General features: G+C 36.8%; 1 protein-coding gene across 2 annotated transcripts in view; it reads right to left on the bottom strand.

The window, feature by feature from the left end:
* Positions 1-19,162, bottom strand: part of ATRNL1 (attractin like 1) — a 429,920-nt gene that overhangs the window by 101,291 nt on the left and 309,467 nt on the right. The window contains exon 27 of one of the 2 annotated variants that reach the window (XM_058028925.1): positions 14,950-15,057. The exons of the other annotated variant lie outside the window; for it this stretch is intronic. Coding sequence (XP_057884908.1) covers positions 14,950-15,057 — 108 coding nt within the window. The remainder of the gene's footprint in view (positions 1-14,949; positions 15,058-19,162) is intronic. 2 annotated transcript variants of the gene reach the window in all.

Below are 19,162 nucleotides of genomic sequence, written 5' to 3'. Positions count from 1 at the left end.
ACTTGAGAACAACCAGGGCTTTTTATCCTTTTGAAAAAGACAAAGCTGGCACTGTCTGAGTCACTGTGGAAATGACCAGAGGTGAGCCAAACTGCCTTTCTTTAATTCCCATGAGTATTCCATTAGTCCTTACAAAATATACATAAATATATATACTATTGACTGTTCACTAAAGCCATCAATTTTCAAAAGTTTTCTCCATTTTAAAACTTACTTTAGAATGATCATTTTAATATTATATTCTGTGACAAAAGAGCTTATATAAGAGTGTAACATAAGAGTTCATTTGGCCCTACATCTCCCATAATGGGCACTTTATGAAATATGAACTTCCTTATCTGTGATATATTATCTTTTCCTTGAAATATGGCTAATTACTGTCATTCATTAGAGATGAGATATTTGAGTATCCTTTCTTGTGTCACATTGACTTCAAGTTGCTTATGATTTCATCAAACTAGTGACAGGGAATTTCTGAGTACAAATTTTAAAAGATTCACCATGTACCCCATAGTTATTAATGCACTGTCTTAACTGACATTTCCAGCTAAGGAACAGAGTACCAATACCCACACTTAATAACTTCAGTGTCACATTCATTGTGGATTAAAATATCTCTAGAAGTAGATCAGTATCTGCATTAGGAACATCATGTCATAGACAGAGGACAGTTTCTCAGTTTGCAGGTTCAACTATTTTCATAGAACACTGTGGATTCACTTTCCAAGAGAGCCACTCCTCCAATTTCAAAAGCTGTTTTTTATCACATACTCAAGGGTTTTCTCCAAAAAAACAGATACAACAATCACATGAGCAGTTCTGTTTGTAAATTCTCTCATAGTGCAATCGACTATAAAAATGTTTGTCTGAATTTTACTCCAAAGGACAGGACTGCAATGTGAACATGCTTGGAAGATTAGGACATGCATTGAATTATTTGCAACTACAAGTTAACACATCACAAAGATTGTCATTGAACATGGTTTACCTGTTGGAAGAGTTGAAAGAGAAGAAAGAGTTGAAATTAAGCGATGGTGATTACAAGGATGCTGCTAAACTAGAGGTCAGACTCCATAACCACATCTGTTGTGAAAGCAATTAAAGCATATTTTTATCACACTGACTCTTCTGTTCATATACTTTAGTAATCTAATATGCTTAGGAGAAAAGAATTTGGGATTATTTACTCTACAACACCTGGGAGCTCACAATTCCATCACCTCTCTTGGAAAATCAGAAACTTTCCTAAGATACATACACACATCTGAATAATATAATCCATATCAATTGTATTTGTTAGCACACCTGTTGACCTAAAATACACAGCCTAGACTCTCACAGACTGAACTGTATCAGTAAATCACTGAAAGAAGATGATGCCTTTATGATGGAATTGAGCCTTTTAATTAGTCAAATGAATGCACCTATTCCAAAAAGAAGGTACAATCTAGTTACATAAAATTTCATTACAATTAAGAAGAGAGGTCAGGGTATTTCAGAGAAGATAGTAGCAAAGAAATACTAGGATGCCCTTAAAAGAGATGATTTTTAACACTGGCCTCTCTTAAAATGCAGCTGTCAAACATAAATATGCATACTATAATTGACATAATACCAAGAAAAGAAGAAAAAAAATCAAACAAAATCAGATGCAGAAAAAAATTTCTTATTTACTCTTTCTAATAGGCACCTGAAATCTACTTTCTCTTTAGTTTCTTCTTTGAAGAACTAAAAGAGCATTACCAATTTGTACAGTATAGAACACAGGTTAGTATATTTCCCTTTATCTTTAAATTGAACTACAGCCAAGGCATCTTGCATTAAAAAAAAAAAAAAAAAAAAAAAAAAAAAAAAGAAAAAGAAGAAAAACTTTTCCTTCCCTACCAATATTTGGGATGCTTTCTATAGTCAATTATTGCTCCACACACAAAGTGCTTCTGCAAATTTCATGTTTATTGGGCTCTGAGCTTCAGTAAACTTTTCTGGGCTGGTATCATTTGGTATCATTTTGCACTGTGCCAAATTTACCACAAAGCTTGTAAAACAAAAACAAAAACAAAAAAAGAAAAACCCCACCCCAAACTTCTCTCACTACACAAATAAGTCATAACTCCCAACTGTGTTTTGTAACTGCACACGCACTGCCAAAATTTAAACACATTTTTTTAAAAAAACTGTATAGTATACAAAGGTGCACATTGCAACTACTAAAATATGAAGGCCAGGAAAAAAGGAAAGAATTTAGGCGCTGGCTTCAGAGAAAAACCTGGGAAATATTTCTTACCAGTATCAGCAGAAAAACAGACACTGAGCACTCTTAAATGATGCTACTGAAGGAAATGCCTTTATAGCAGTTCTTTGATTAAATTAACATCAAAACTTCTCCAGCTCTTGCAAGAACTTTACAGCCAACTTTTTCCCACATACACAAAAGAACCTGAAATCCTGAGCAACACAGATTTTGGTTTTTGCTCATGTTTTACATCTGGTTGAGTTAGCAGAGAAATGAGCTGAGGGATCATCTAAATTGGATACAGACAAGTCCCCAGGAGCAGCAGGGATACTGGGAACTGAGCAATGTCATTGAGAAGATGCTGTCATCTTTGACTGGTTGTAGTGATTAAGGGTTACACACATCTTTAAGAAAGGCAAAGAAGACCTTGGGAAACTCAGACTGCTCAACCCAACCTGCTCCCCACTATGCCAGGGAAGAAATACTATGAAGGAAATCCCCCCAAAAGCCCTGGCCAGGCATGTGAAGGCCAAGAATTTGACAAGGAATAGCCACCATGGATTTGTGAAAGATAAAATTTGCCCCACTGACCGGGTATATTTTGGTAATGGTTTGACAGACTCAGAGAAAGAACTCAAAAACATCTTCCATTGTATCTTTGAAAACAAATCAGTGAGAGGTGGCCTAAGCATTGGAAGAAAAGTCTGGCAGTAAGGGATTAAAAGGAGAAACCTAAGTTGGGGTCTTTTGCTGACTCTGGTAATTCTATCCTTTCCTCACAAGAATAAGAAAATGGGCAGTAAAAAGAAATTTCAAGAAGGGAGGTTCTGGTGAGATACTAGTAAAGGCTTGTCACAGAGTAGCTGGACATTTGAACAGGACCCTGTGAGTTTTCAGAATCAGCTTCCTCAATAATATTCATAACCCCATCAAACAGACCCCTAAACAATCTCACCATAGGGGGGTTTAACTCTGCTCAAGGGTTTGGCTCCTCCCCAGTCTCTTTGATTGATATACGACTACAAAAGATTCCTTCCAACCTAAATTATCTATGATTCCATTGTGCATGATGAATGCTCTTTTCTAAACATTAGATTTACTGCCTAATTCAAATTCAGTAAGTGAAAATATTGAATTTCAGCTTAACATGAGCTCTTCTAACAAGGATCAGTTCCCTGGCCCTATTAATGTGAAGTCTCTAAAACAGCTGATGAGAAGATGATCTCCAGTGCCATAAATACACAGCTAACAAATAGCTGCATTTGTCTATCAGAAGTGCTCACCTTGTAACAAACTCAGTGATCATGATGTTAGAACAGAATGATGCTCAGAGATTTACCTACTAGAGAAAAGCTGGTTAGTTGAAGATGGACAGACAGGTGAGCAGGGGGAAGACCCTACAATTACACAGCTGTACCATGCAATGATCAATTATAACCCGTTGTAGAGAAGAGCTTTTGAATTTCTCCTTCAGTCCCAGCTCTCATTAACCACTTCTGTATAATGCTTTCTCCTTAAGCACTTCTGAATAATGCTTTCTGACTTTCCCAGCTGATTTAAAATTGTTCCCCCTCGTAATGAGTTGATTGCACCACTTTCACCTCTTAATGGCAGCTTCAGTTCAGTGATACACTTGGACACGTTAAAGTCCTTAGAAAAACTGTCTGAAACAGAGTAATAGAGCACACCTCAGCAGGAAGGGCTATTACAGAGATTGCTGCAAAAACATCAGCTCTACCCTTTTCTTTCTGCACTGGCTTTCTAAAGAATATAAATTCCAGGTGTTAGACCTTATCCTCAAGATACTCAGGGCTAAGATGGCATATCAAAAACATGCCTAAAGTCTGTAATCAAACCTTTATCTATGTTTTTTCCTCATCTTGCACAGTAGAACTTTTTGGAACAAAGCCAATTCCAAGTAGTACAAGATATATAAGTTTTTTGGATTAGATCAATAATGTTACTGAAATATTAGCTGGTTGGCAGACTTTCACAAACTCCCCTATCCTTCATCCCAAATCCTACACAAGCTTCTCTGACTTTGCCCTCTCACATAAATTCAAACCCAAATGAATGTGTAAAAAAAAAAGCCAAACCCAAAGCATGACATCACACACTAAATGTATTGGATTTCTGCCATTTCCAGCTGTGGATGCCAAGGGCTGTGGGTAGTGCATGTGTACCTACACTGTCTGAGAATTCCTTTCAGTTCTCGTACTTCCTTTTCACCTTGAGCTATTACATCTTCACAGAATTAAAAGTCAATAATGAGAGACATCTGGGTTAGTTTATTAAAATGCTACTTTAGCTATTTATTTTGCAAACTGGTTATAAACTGTTGCTAGATCAAAATATGCTGCACATTGCTGCCATTTCAATGAACATCATTCATGAAAGTCCTAATAGAATGAAAAGAGATGGTCTAACTATTCTTGAGAAAAAAAAAACCAAACAGATATGCAGATTGCAACGCTTCTCTTACCATTTAATTATAGCAGGAAATGGGAAAACTAAAACATTTCTTCAATTAAAAAAAAGGATATTTCTGCAATTACTATGAATATTACTATACACACAAGTCCACTATTCCTCAATAAACCAACAGAGTAAGTAGAGTTTTTAACTACTTTCCTACTAATGGTACACTGGAAGATCTATACTGTGCTGCATTAGGACCTGGTGCTACTCAACCTTGAGTTCAACGAGTGATGGGAGAAAGTAATTCAAATAACATTCACAATCAATGCCTGAAGGTACACAGAAGTTCACTTTGGAGATGATTTTTTTATGTTTGACTTAATTGATAAGAAAGTGGTAACATTATATATATTTTTTTTTTCAAAATTTCCTCCATGAAAAATAAATGACCAAGAAAGACACATTTTACAGCATCCATATGCCCAGAGGGAAATGATTTCACTGGATCTCACTGCCAAAGTCACGTCAGTGACTCTTGGTGTATTTAGTGGTGATCTTAAAGATCATCCTGCATTTGTGTGCTCGGTGTTGCAAAACATAAATTATATTTGTGAGTCATTGGATAATGCTCTTTTCTGCACATAAAATGACATTTAAACACATTCAGAAGGGTATATTTTATTCCTTCTGATTCCTACACCTTGAAATTTTTCTCAATATAAAATAAATTGCTTCTCTATTTTTCCAACAGCCCAGTGACTTTTCCTTTAATAACCAATAAGTTGTTTGTAGAAAAGAATAACTATTTATTAACTGCATCTGGTTCAATATTTGTACATCATTTTTAAAGGCCTAAACAGTTGAGACAAGAAGGTGACAGCAAGTACCTCTATAAACTTTCTAGTCTCTTACTGAAAGCTGGATAATAAAGATAAGAAAAAGGTCATTTTGCCAAGGATATAGTACAAAGAATGGCACTCAGAAAGGCAAAATTCTACTTTAAATAAAAATCTACTAAGATTAATATATACCAAAGATGAAAAAAGGGAAAATTTTATTTCTTATGTGTCTGTTAAAAACTTTACTGCTTCACACTAATGAACAATAATGTTTTACCATCTTTGTTATAGGAAGCTCTAAGAGATTTGTTATATCTGGAAGTGGTCACATATCACAAATACTGCTGATTTTTTGAAGGAGATAGCCCTGATACAAACTCACTGTTCTTCCCAATTTCACTGCAGTCTAACTGCCTTTTAAACTTCTACTTTACTGCAGTGTTTAGTTTATTGCAGTGTACCATTCAGAATCTTTTGATTTTCAGAAGAAATGGTCCAAGGAGAAGGTTCCTTCAGTACCATTATAGAATCCTACCATTGGGCTGTAAATTCTGATTGAGCCCACTCATTTTTGAAATTCTAATATTTTGCTGGTTTTCCTATTATGAAAAGATAATTCTTCAGATTATTACTGAAATTAACACCTTATACAATACTTCTACCTCTGCTTTGCCAAAGCCAGTGAATGGAATCCACACCCTATAACTCATAAACCAGCCTCATGGTTTATTTGAAAATTTGAGTTAGTCACACCTAAGTGATCCAGTCTGCCTGTAAGCACTCAAACCTTCCTGAACAATCAGTGGAAAATCAGAAACTGCCTCTCACAATATGCAGGGGAAAAAATGAGATGACTTTTCTACAGCACAGGAAGGACATGGACTTGCTAGAGTGGATTCAGAGGAGGGCCACCAAAATTGCCAGAGAGAAGGAACACCTCTCCTGTGGGGAAAGGCTGAGAGAGCTGTGGTTGTTCAGTCTGGAGAAGTCTCTGGGGACAAGAGCTGATAAGAAACATGGGGACAAACTTTAATAGGGCACCTAGTGACAGACAGCAGATCAAAGGGGGCTCATAGCCTACCTAAAAACTAACAAGCTTCAACCTTTTTATTGAAATTGAGCCACCCTGCAACCAGAAATTGAAGAATTATGATGTCCAATGCACAGTAGACAGAATCAAGCAGTAAAGTGCTGCTGGGTTGAACAGTCATGGGAAGCACATTGGATGTGCTGGATGGCACATGGAGTGGGGCTTTCTGAAGTTTGGGTGAGCTTTCAGTCATCCAGGGCTTTCTATGCAAATAATTCATATTCACTTCAGACACAAAATCAGTTTGATAGATGGTACAGAATGATAAAACTTCACTGAAAAGTAGCATAAACTTAAATATTTCCTGACATACAGGTTGCGAAGTTTTGTGAAGAAAAGCCCAGGCAGGGTTCTTGTCTTGTGTCTGCTGCAGTTTCAGTGGTTTTGTTGGAAGGCAGAGCTGAATCTTGAGTTGACAGCTGGAAACAAGCATGAAGGTAAAGCCTCTGAATTAGAACTAAGGACTACAAGTTGCTAAAAATCAAAGAGCACCCTCCAGTTCCCAGTTCTACCTGGAAACATGGGAAATGGCTGATGAAACACTATAGTTTCTGTACCTATTTCTTCTCCTCTTTCCTTTTAAAGACAGAAATGTCCTACTTTAAAGATAAGAAATAGCTTCTGATCTAAAACCAAAAGAGGTACTAAGAAAATACACATAACTAAAAGAGCAGCCAGTCAGAGAATGGCATGTGCAAATCAGGTGCACAGAAAGGTCCAGTAAACAGAGACATATTCCCATCTACATGCTTTTTAGTTATTCTGACAGCATAACTTTTTCCATGCTTTGGTATGTTAAATTAAAATAATTCTGGAAACATCTCACTCTCCTGGATTTCATATCCAAAGGCAAGCTTTCCATGACCAAGATTCATTCAAGGAGAATCCTAAGGGTACTTAAAAATATAAGTATATAAAATTGCTTTGCATTTGCTGAATTTTGTACCTGTCTACTTTATGAAATAAGATGTTGCAAAACTCAATTTATTAAAAGATAGAGTGTCATTATTCATAACATTTACAGAAACACACAAACACTTATGCTTTAAAACAATCAGAACAATTACTTTGATACTCTGGATTTGCAATTATGCATAATACACTGTTTTAAGAGTACTATTCACAGCATGCCAATACCACTGAAACACCTACACTTTGCTTGTAAGCCAAAATTCCTCTAATTGAGCATGAAATTTATTTGCAATTTTGTTCAACACAAATAATATATTTTTATCCAAACAATTTCTGTAGTCATCTGATTATGCAGTGTGTGTGCCAAATACACTCTGTGAAGTGGAAAGACACATTTTAAATAAAAAAAACCTATACAAAATCAGGTTCTTAGAACTAACTGTGAATTTACAGATCCTACAGTTCATGAGGTAATAAGCAAAGGCTTTACTCTCCTGTTAGGCTGAAATATTAGGAAATCAACCTCCACCTAGACAAACCTCCTCTACATCATGTCTAAGGTTTTCTCACAACACCTGTTTGCCCATGAGGACAGAAATAAAGAAGCAGAGAAAAGAACATAGGGGTTTAAAATTTTTTTTTTGCACATTTAGAAACTGGGTACACTTTAGAACTGATATAGAATTCTTAAAAACTTGAAGTTAAGGACTCAAGCAAAACATCAACAGGTTCTGAGGTGTTGGTGTATATTTTAGGAACAAACACACACACACAAATATGGTCTGTATGAAAAAAAAAAAAAGTGGCTTTCTCCAGGCAGCATTTCTCAGGTTATTTTTAGCTTTCCCATATGCCAGAGAAGAAAAATGCTACTCAGAAATCTTAAAATATTGCTAATGTAATTCTGTGCAACAAATTGAACATCTATACCTTTTCCATTGATTTAGTATACACAACACACACAAAAATTATAGCTGTGACCAGTATGCACGAGCAGCTAGGTGAGGTATTTGTTCTGAATCTTAGGCTCAGAACACTCACACATTTCTAAACATACATTTTAGGTGAAGCCACAAAAAACTTACACAAATGTAAAGTTATTTTACTGGGCAGAGCAACCCTGTTGTGTGTAACTACTGCATGAGGAGCAAAATAGTGTGAAATCCAAACATCTTATTTCATGAAAAACTTCATATAAGGAAGGAGGTGGTGCAAACCAAACAATGCTGCTTTGGGATAAATGCTTTTCTCTAGTAGAAGAGCCACCAGATGTGAATTTTGGTGATGTAACATCCCTAGGACATAACATCACATAAAAACCACACACAATATGCAGCAAACATTTACAAAGAAGGAAAAATGCTGGAAAGTAACTCAATAGCTCAGGAGAAAGTTTTCTGGATGAACAGTACTGAGGGAGGGGGCAGAGAAGGCAGGGAGCCATCAAGGTCAAAGTGTAGCACAAAATAAAGGAGTTCTTGAGGTAGTGGACAGCAAATTTAACATCATCTTTGAGCAATACAGAAAAGGAAAAAATGTAATCCAATACAGATTTCTCCTCTTCAGTGTCAGGTGTGACATCTGACTACATTTCTCTGAGATCTAGTAGTCTAGGATGCATGGATTTTGAAAGACTATAAAAATGGCAATGCACTTGTTAAGGGAAAAAAAAAATAATTACATCATCAGTACAGACTTCAAGGAGAATATTGAAGCTATTCCAAATAGGATGGAGATCATGTTTGGCAGACCTACAGTCAGGGAGAGGCTGGGGTCAGAGATGATTTAACAGTTTCTTATCTTGAGAGAAAATGGAGGATGTAAGTCAATGAATAAAACAGCACAAGTGAAATGAAGGGTCATAAATATTCAGTACCAGAAAACTAACATTGCAGTGAAGGTAATTAAGGTGTTCAAACAACAGAAATGGAACATTTTCAGAGAGTCTGAAGGAGGAAGAGCTAGGGAGCAACCAGAATAACAATAAAGACAGTGCTGAAAGGAGGTATCTAATGCAGCTATGGTACATGGTACCTCAGAAATATTTGTCCATCCTGCTCTAAAAAGCTTCCAATAAAAGAAATTCCATCACCTCCCCAGGCAATTGCTTTCAGTGATTCAGCTTTATTATGAGAAGCTTTTCCTGATACCTTCCTAACCCTTCCCACCTACAATTTAAGTCCATTACACCTCTGCCACCTGCAGCACACCAAGGTAGATTTTGCCTTCCTGATTGCTGTTTCCCTTTTGCATATCTGCAAGTTATTATTTGGACACCTTTAACTAGCCTACCCCATTTTCCTTGACTTTTCATTGTAGTTATAATTTCTAGGTCTCTGATTGCTCACATTGTTCTCATCCAGATTCTCCCTCCTCTGGTCCCCCTGGAGGTACAGAGAGCAGCTCAAGACTATGACATGACTTTTCAGTAGGCAAGAAGAGCAACTATAATGCCCTTTGATAGCTCCTGTTGCCAAACACAAGTTGCCTTTATGGTCACTGGAACCAAGGTCACCATTCAAGGGAAAATTTCACCATTATCTAAAATAAATTATTACTTTTTGCAAGGGCAGTGAAACTGATACTCTGATACTGAGACTAATATTAGGAACTGAGCAGATCAAGAGGAAAGCTGGTGCTCTGTAGCAAGGAGTTGGGAAGAGCCTGCTCCTTAGCTTTAGACATTATGTCATCAACACAATGCAGGTGCAATGCTGATAAAGCATGCAGCTAGGTGAATTTTGTTCAAAAGAAGGTAGGCTGCATTTTCAAACATTACTCACTGATTTAGTCAAATTATATAAGAACATTAACCCACCTTAACTAGATTTATTTGTAAACAAAGAGAAAAGTCTCTTTACTGGCAAGAGAACACAACACACAGTACAACTTATATTAATATATACTACAATTACTTAAAAGTCCACAAATCTCTACTACAGGATTTCAATGTGTTTTGATAAGTCACTCTACTTTCCAGCAGCCATTCTTTGTATAAAATGACAGCTGCTAGTGTCAGTGCACACCTTCCAATTATTTACTCAAACAAATTACAAATAATGGCCAATATTTGCTTCATACTTATCAAAAGTGCCTGAAATTCAAAACTTATTTAATGCACCATAAATATTACTCACTAGAAAACATTATTTGCTAGAGAAAAAAAAAAAATCAATGTTTATAAGAAATTCAAAACTTTTGACATCATCCGACCTTGTCAGAAGCAGAGGGTGGTCTAATATCTATGACAACTCTAGGGAAAATGCAGTAATTTAATGGCAAAATGACTGAAATATCTACTGTGTGTTTTTCTGCAGAAATAATTATGAAATAACGTTGATTTGAAAAAAAAATCCAAGTAAAACCACAAATATATTAAATGGATGATCATCACAGCAGTAAATCTGCACTTGGCCCTTCTGCAGGCAATAACATGCTTGTCTTTCCTCCAGCAGATGCAGCACAGTAAGATGCTGCTGTTCAGAGTCTTAGCATGACCAGACAAGAAGTGTTTGTTTACAGCAGTGTCTACCTTGTCTTACCTAAAGAAATAATCTGTCCCCATTTCCAAAAGAAAAATACCCAGAAATTAGGCAAAGAGGGGAAAAAATTGTTTTACTTCTCAATTAATACATAGATTAACTGAAATAACTGTCAGCAGCACAGTAGAAGAAACTCTTCAAAAGTGATTTACATTTTAGGGAAAAAATTTTGCCTAAAGGAGGTTTAGAAAATGAAGACAGCCTAAATGATTTAGCTTTTGGTATATACTAGGAACTAAAAAGCAACCAAGTCTGGAAATGGCTCAGATGTCTGGAAAAAAGAAATGAAAGGAATAAAAAACATTGTAACACTGAGGGCACTGAGTGCCAAGAAGCTCAGCAATGAGCATCTATTGATCTATGATGCTACTTTGATTTTTTTTATGATTGTGGTACTGAAAAAAATTATGGTTGTATCACAAAATAGCTAATATTCTCAAATTCTCTGGACAGGGCGCTTTCGCTGTTTTCTGGCTCGGCTCTGAACAGCCTGTGCTGTGTGCTACTGCTGGCAAGGGGCCCTTGTGAATTCTCTCTGTCCTTTTCCCTTCCCCTGGCTCACCAGTGAATTCACCAGAGCTGCACTGGACTGTTCCCCTGTTGGGATCCAGAGGGTCACTGGCCCCCAGACTTCCCTTCCCCTCTCCACCACAGCAACTTTAGATTGCTCTCGTTCTGCCCAGGAGGGAGTGAGGGGCGTCCTGCCTCCAGCTTCACCTTCCTGCAGGGGCTCACACAAACCTCATCACCTCCAAGCAGTGCTGTGGAAATCATTACAGATGCAGATCAGGACTAGCATGGGTTAAATATCATTAAAACCACAGCACAACAGGAGTGGGTGTTGCTTGGTAGTTTTAGAATTGGGATAACATCCCAACTAACATCCTGTCATATCATTAAGAAGGCAGGGGTTGGTGTGACACAGGAGAGGAGGGCAAGGGAAAAACAAAGTCTGCTTTCTTTTGTGTTAAGTTTAAACCAACAATAAAACATTAAAGAGGTGTAATAAAGCCAACATGACAGAACAGAAAACAAGATGAGACTTGTTCATTGAAAAGGTGGCCTGAGGAGGTAAAAACTGATAAATAATGTTGTTTAAATGGGTAAGAACAAAGGCTATTGCCACTGCCTAAAAACCCATTCAGACAGGGAAGAGGAGGAATATGATGCAGATTAAAGTTTTTTGAAGGAGTTGATATGGAAATACTGTCATTTTGTTGTCAAAACATTAAGAAAGATAGACTGATTGATGAAGACTCCAAAACCGAGGTTCAACTTTCCTCTGTAGTGTTTTCAGGATTTTATTTTAATCTGTTGCAAATTGCTGCTAACTGAAAATAGACCCAAATACTATCAGTTGTATTGCAAGTATCTAAACTAGCCAACCATTTTAAGTACAGCATTTATACTGTTGGGGGCTTTTTTATCTTTTCTGAACACTGGGTAAAAAGTGCCCTACTATTGCAAACCAAACCTCTCCAGTGAAATAGCCACTATGGATATTTACAAATAAATGCAAAATACAGCTGTTAACTAAACAGCATCCTGGCATTACCATGTGCAGTCATATGAGTACTGCCTTTACCAGAGCACCAGCATTAACATAGAGCTCCAGTTGTACAAAACCATCACCACCACCACCACGTGAGGCAGGTTACCTTAATGAACAGCAGCTCTACTGTGCAGCTGAATGGGAGACTTGCAGCAATGTCTGGAGGAGTTCAGTGACACTACCCAGTGCCCAAAGGGCCCACGGATCAATGTGGTGTCACTGGAAGTGTCAGAGTTATTCCAACATCAATGCAAGTGTAACAACAATGTCCAAAGTATCAGGGAGTAACACACAATGCCAATAAAAGTGTGAGGAGAGGGAATGCAACGCACCATCATCAAAACTGGAACCCCTGGTATATCAGTGCAAGATCTCTGTCATGCCAGCAGAACATTTTGAAGTTACTGCATATTCTCATTTTTTCACAGAAGATCTTTAGCTTTCAGCCTCAGAAAGGGCCAATGGGCATCAGGTATGACAAAATTTTCAATGTAGTTTAATGATTCTAATAAATATGAACTATGAAATATAAACTTCAATAAATTGAAGTTTACAGGTATTTCATACTATTCTGTTCTTGAGCATTGTATCCTCGAAATGTGTGATCTGTATTGCCCTCAGTCCAAAAGAGCAAAATACGAAGAACTGAATGGCAAACTAAAACTTCTAGTGTCCTTTCATAAAGAAGCTTAATATAGCCCCTTTATTTTTACAGAATATATACCAAAGGACAATCAATACCAGAATCACATGTATTTAATCCTCAGCACAATACTGTTTTTAGATATAGATCAGTATAATTCCAAGGAAATTTTGAATGGACTTCATTCTGTGTATAACTATGTATTAATTAAGAAAAAACCACTATGGATGCTGAATTCTAAACAATTGCTAGAAAATGCTTGGCTAGGAAAAAAGAAGGTAATAAAAACTGTAAAATATAATTAAAATATTTTAGGATCTCTATCTTTTAGTGCTAAATAAAAAACACGAGAAAGAAAATGTACCAATTAAGTTGTGATGTTTACTTCTAAAGTTTAATTAAATAATCAGTATGTACAAAATTAGAGTATGCATGCCTCATCATCCATTCACTGCCTCCATTTGAAAAGAAAACAGGACAAAATCTTCCCAGATACCAGTGCAGAGACAATGAAATCACATTGCAAAAAAAATTAACTTTTAACTGCAGTGTAATGTCCTCAGCTTGGGGAGCTGGAGAGGTCTTCTTTTCCAAGATAAGAGAGAGAAATAAGGTGGTTTTGGTGAAGAAAGCATGGGGTTTAGTATTAAGTCAGAAAATAACACAGCTTCTTCAAAGAAGAAGCCACCTATTCCAAATATTTAAATTGTGACAGTGAGAACAACTTCCTGCTCAATAGCAGGACAGAGCACCTCACTTCAGTAAGTACTCAATAGCTGAATCGTTTTCTTTCTATGCTTTTGTTTTTCACATCACTCATTCTCCATGAACCTTGGAGCTTTGACAGATTGTATTCAACCTTCCACTAAGACTGGTTATTGAGGAAAGTAAGAGAAGCTTTGAATTTAAGAAGAATTGGCAGCAATGAAGAGCACAATCTTGAAAGATTTCAGAGCTAGCACACCTTGTTCCCAGACTCCACCACAAATAGGCTGAAGTAATAACTGCGAACACAATATTGTAAATAAAGTTAAAGGAGTAAAGGAGTAGAAGATCATCTTCCAAAATCTCAACCTAGATTAGATATTCATTATTATCCACATATGGTAATTTTCCCTCTATTTTCAGGTGAAACTTCTAGAATCCATTTCATGCATTATTACACCATTCCAATATTATATTGCTTTACATAGTACTATTTCTTTTCCAATGCACTGCAATTGCAATAAAAGAATGCAGTAATATAGCAATCTCCTACAAACAGAACCATGCAGTACAGTCTGTATGCTTTAAACCTGTGGGTATAAAGCAACACTGAATTTTTACTCTAAGGTGCTTTAGTTAGGTTGTTTGTTGTAATCTCTGTTAATTAAGATAGATGTTAACTAGATGGCACTGTGTACTTGAAGGACTGAGCATGACATTTGCTGCTGACTCCTGCCTGAGTCCTGCATTCCTTCAGCTCACATCCATCACAACAGGACTGCCAGGTGAGCTGCCTGTCACCCCAGCCCAGGCTAATGGATTCTCCAGTGGTTTTAGGTACAGTTTATGTCATGAGATTAAAACTCCGTGCCTTGGAAATGACAAAACACAGGTAGCTGAGACTTGTCAGCTCCAGGTAGTCAGATGCTGCTTGGTTTCAGAAGCAGATGCAGATGAGACTGGCAATATAAATATGCAAATCACAATGGTCCCTTGTCAGCACCACTGTTCCTACCTCTAATGGCCCTCGTAGAAAGTCTGTTTGCTCAGCTCCTACTTCCAGTGCTACATCGACAGAAGCAAAGGGGCGGCTGGCCATCTGCTGTCGCTCCCGCATAAGTTGCTGATGAGGAAAAAATGATGTTTTAACAAAACATTAAAAAATGCACCAGATATCAGTCTGCCCTACTATTCCTCCCATTAAAACATAAGAATGCAAACAGCATGCACACAGTCACTTTTGTGATATCAAAGTGAGAAAGTTATACCAAATCATAATCATCACCATCTATATTTACTCGAGAAACAAGCACAGAAGGTTATGATGCCTACAAACGGCCTTTTAGCTTGAACTCTGACAAACTTCCCAAATGAAAGCTTCCCTCACTGGCTGTTCTCTCTAAATAATGGCTATTTGTGTAAGTTACAAGCAAATATAGGAAATGGTTGGTAAAAATAGTTGAAGTCTAATTCCACTGATAATGCATGCATTAGAACACCTGCCAAAAACAAGTCCACTTGGCCTTCAAATTTCCATATTTCACAACTAAGCCAGATGGAGTTAATAGTGTCAGGACTCAATTTTATGCAGAATCTTTTCTGGTGTTACTTTCACATGAAGAATAATGTGCCAGGAATGGGAACTCTGCACCAGTATATTAGAATACACTCAGCTATGCTCACAGAGCTTGTATAATCCCTTCCAATCACACCAGTGTGCACAGAAGTCCCAAGCAAAACCACAAAGTTAACTCATATTTCTTCCTCCGTCTGTAATTATAATGCTTATTAAACCACAATGAATAAAAATGATGACCAGCAGTAGATATTACAGATCTTACTCCACTGGTTCAGTGCAACTAATGAAAGCATTATTAAATATTTAAGGTGAATGACTCGTGCAATTCAAGTGGTGTGTTCCTTCAGCTGAACAGGATGTCACAGAATCTTGAAGAGACAAAATGCTTGCAAAAATGATTTATTAGAAAAGATCTGTTTCATTTTCTTAACGTTTTTCTCCCTGTTATCTCTGGAAAGCTTAAAACATTAGAAAGTGGTGTCTGAATGTAAATGACACTAGCACCGTGACATACTGCTAATAAAAGCCTTTGAAATAATAAAAGGTATGCAAACAAATATTTGCTGGCAGCTTAATAATAAACACTGTTGATTTAAGATCTGTTACAAAGCAACAAACTCATTTTGTAGTGCTTCTTATGCATTTTGCCTCAGCTTGCATTTTAAGACTGTCTGTAGAAATTTAAAGACACACTTGTAACGTTAAGATCTGACCAGAAGCTCTCAGTGCACAGCTAGTACATTACCAAAGCCTGGATTTTATAGCCAAGCAGTGTTTGTCAGCAAGTACCTGCAGAAATGGGCTCCCAGTATATCACACCAAGAGGGCAATCAATATGTCTGTGGGCAAAACTGCATGTTTTATATTGAGAATAAATAAAAGCCAAGTATGAATATCTAGATGGTTAAGAATTATGTTTTTAACCCTTTACTTCAACATGAAACTGCTGGTCTCTGTCTAGGATTTACATCAATACAATTTACTAATACATTTTACAGCTGGAAAGAACTACTATGATCCTTCAGTCCTACCAACAACTTGAGAAAGACCACAAAAACTTAAAGTATAAAATAATGAGTCACTACATCCTAAAATTACTATATGTACCTCCTTTTCCTCTTAAAATAGCAAAAATTTGAAGAAAACAGTGTAATTAGAACAGTCCTGCCACATGGAGCTCATTACAGTATTCTAAGTCTGCAGAGCTATTGGCAAGTGCTTACTTTTTAATGGGAAACCAAACACTGTTTTAAACAAATAGAATTGCTTGGGGAAAATACTTAAACAAGCAGAACAACCTATGCTCCAAATGCACATACTACCATTTAAAAGATTTATTTAATGCAGATTAAAAAGAAATGTATTTTTTATATGTTCTCTGGTTTTTAAGCCAGTAGGTTTCTCTCCTTCTTCTGCTGGTCAGGCATTCAGCAGAACCTTTTCATTCACAAAACAGTCACTGTAATTTTGATAGTCTGCCATTTGAAAAGAATGCTACAAAGATTCTTAATTAGCTCTGTAAACAAGAATGAAAACTTGAAAATGTTTGGTTGCCCATAAAGCGCTGCTGATTTTGGCAGCTGAGCACTTGCACATCAAAGTGTTTTACTCAAAACACTGCTGCTTTCCTTCATCATTTTAAAGCTCTCTGCAAGGTGCAGGACAGAAAGAAACCAACCAATACGCAATGAGGAGGGATACAAGAAGATATTATGATGTTTAAAATCAGTTTTGTGGCTGGAAAAGGTCACTGCCTCCCACCATTGGCAACTGTCCCTGTACCAATATTGGGACAAAGTTCTAGAGCTTCCAGTTATGGGGAATTCCTACCTCACCCACAGGGCAAGGAGCATGGAAACTCTTTCATCAGCCATTTCATTTGGAGAGTGAGAAAGCTCTTCCTTACCCTCTCAGCAAAGAGAAAAAACCAAGCAAAATCCCTCCACAGATTTCACCACAACTGAGGCAGAATAAACAGGGGATAGTGGAAAATGAAACTATAATGCTGTTACTTTTATATACTCAATTCCAAAAAATACACTGGATTTAAAAAAAATCACAGAAAAAAACCCCAACACCACACTTCTGCAGTAATTAGGGATATTCCCTTGTAGACATCAGATAAACAGATAGTATTAACATGTAATATTTGAAAATTTTATCACAAATTTGATCTATAGCATTTGGAATGCAGTCACATCTCTAAATATTCACTTTAAAGTATGGGAAATTAAAAATATTATTTTCTCAGCATACGGCTGAGAAATTCAATAAGCAATTATTTGACTGAGCAGACAACCAATTTCAAATTCAACCATATTTTCAATCTCATTAAGTACAATATTATTGACAAGATTAATTTTTTAGGCATCTCTATTATTTTGCAGCAATTCTAATGTATCAATTTATATCCTATTGAAGAGTTTTTCATATAAAATATAGAATTATAGGTGTCTTCAGTGAAGAATAGTAAGACGCTAGGATGCTATAAATTAGGGCAATTTCTCACTTGACACCCATATTTTAAAACATTTCTTCTAGACCCAACTATTTTGGGATAATTATTTCCCTATATGGGGATATGCATTTCACCTGACTCTCCATGAACATCTTAGTCAAATCTTAGTCTACAGATTGTGATAATTTTGAGTTTTGGTGTCCTAGTGAAATAAAGATTTTGAAATGCAACCTGCTTTCCCATCTAGAATTTTATCTTAAGAAAGCAGTTGCCTGAGAATACAATTCAATTTACCATCAAAAAAGTTTTAGTGGGGGATACCACTCCTCTGATCAATGCAGTTTGGAGTAAATTAAAATGTTCCATGGCATCTTGTATGCGCTATAATAAGGAAATTTATTCCTTGCACAGTTCTTATTTAAGTAGAAATGTTTTGATATTTTTTGCTCTTGGTTGATAGCATCACTTTCAAAATATTTTAATGCCTTTATTGTATTCACGTACAATAAAACACTCAATGCCAAATACATATTAGAGTTAGCATTAACAGAATACAATATTTCAGCAAACTCAGGCTGACACACTTCAAGTCTTGTATTTTAGGAAAGGTTACTATTTTGCTTCTTTTTTCTTTCTTTTTTTCTTTAAGATTTGCTCTCTCATGTGGAATTGGATACTGCTCTTCTGACTAGCACTGCTTTTCTACTCTGTTCACCTTCCAGCATAACTGTCCTGGAAAAGCCCTAATTAGAAAAAATCTCATAAAGTGCATGAGTTGTTAGGAACTAGGAGAGGTGTGCTTTCCCTTTGTTATACAGTTGCAGACATTCTATAGAGACTGAGAGATTAGGAGAGCTGAAAAGAATGAGGCCATTTTAGTGCCATAACAGGATGAACAGAGCAATCCTTTCAGAGATCTTTCTGTTGCTCTTGGGCACCTCTAACGAGCTCCTGCAGCCCAGGGGCAACCAAAGGTACCCAGAGTGTGCCACAAAGGGGGCACTGACCAGTGTGCATGCCCAGGGCCACGGGGCAGCTGCACACTGGGGTAGGAGTAAGAGGTGGCAAACACCAGAAAAAATATTCAGGAGACTTCTGACTGCCAAACAGAGCCAGGAAGTCTCGGTACACTGTTCCAGGAATAAGGGTATGGCAGGAGGAAAAGTGTCTATTATTTTAACAGCAACTGCC

The sequence above is a fragment of the Melospiza georgiana genome, chromosome 8 (genome assembly GCF_028018845.1).
Source record: "Melospiza georgiana isolate bMelGeo1 chromosome 8, bMelGeo1.pri, whole genome shotgun sequence".
NCBI lineage: Eukaryota > Metazoa > Chordata > Aves > Passeriformes > Passerellidae > Melospiza > Melospiza georgiana.
This window is presented reverse-complemented; position numbering and strand designations above follow the sequence as displayed.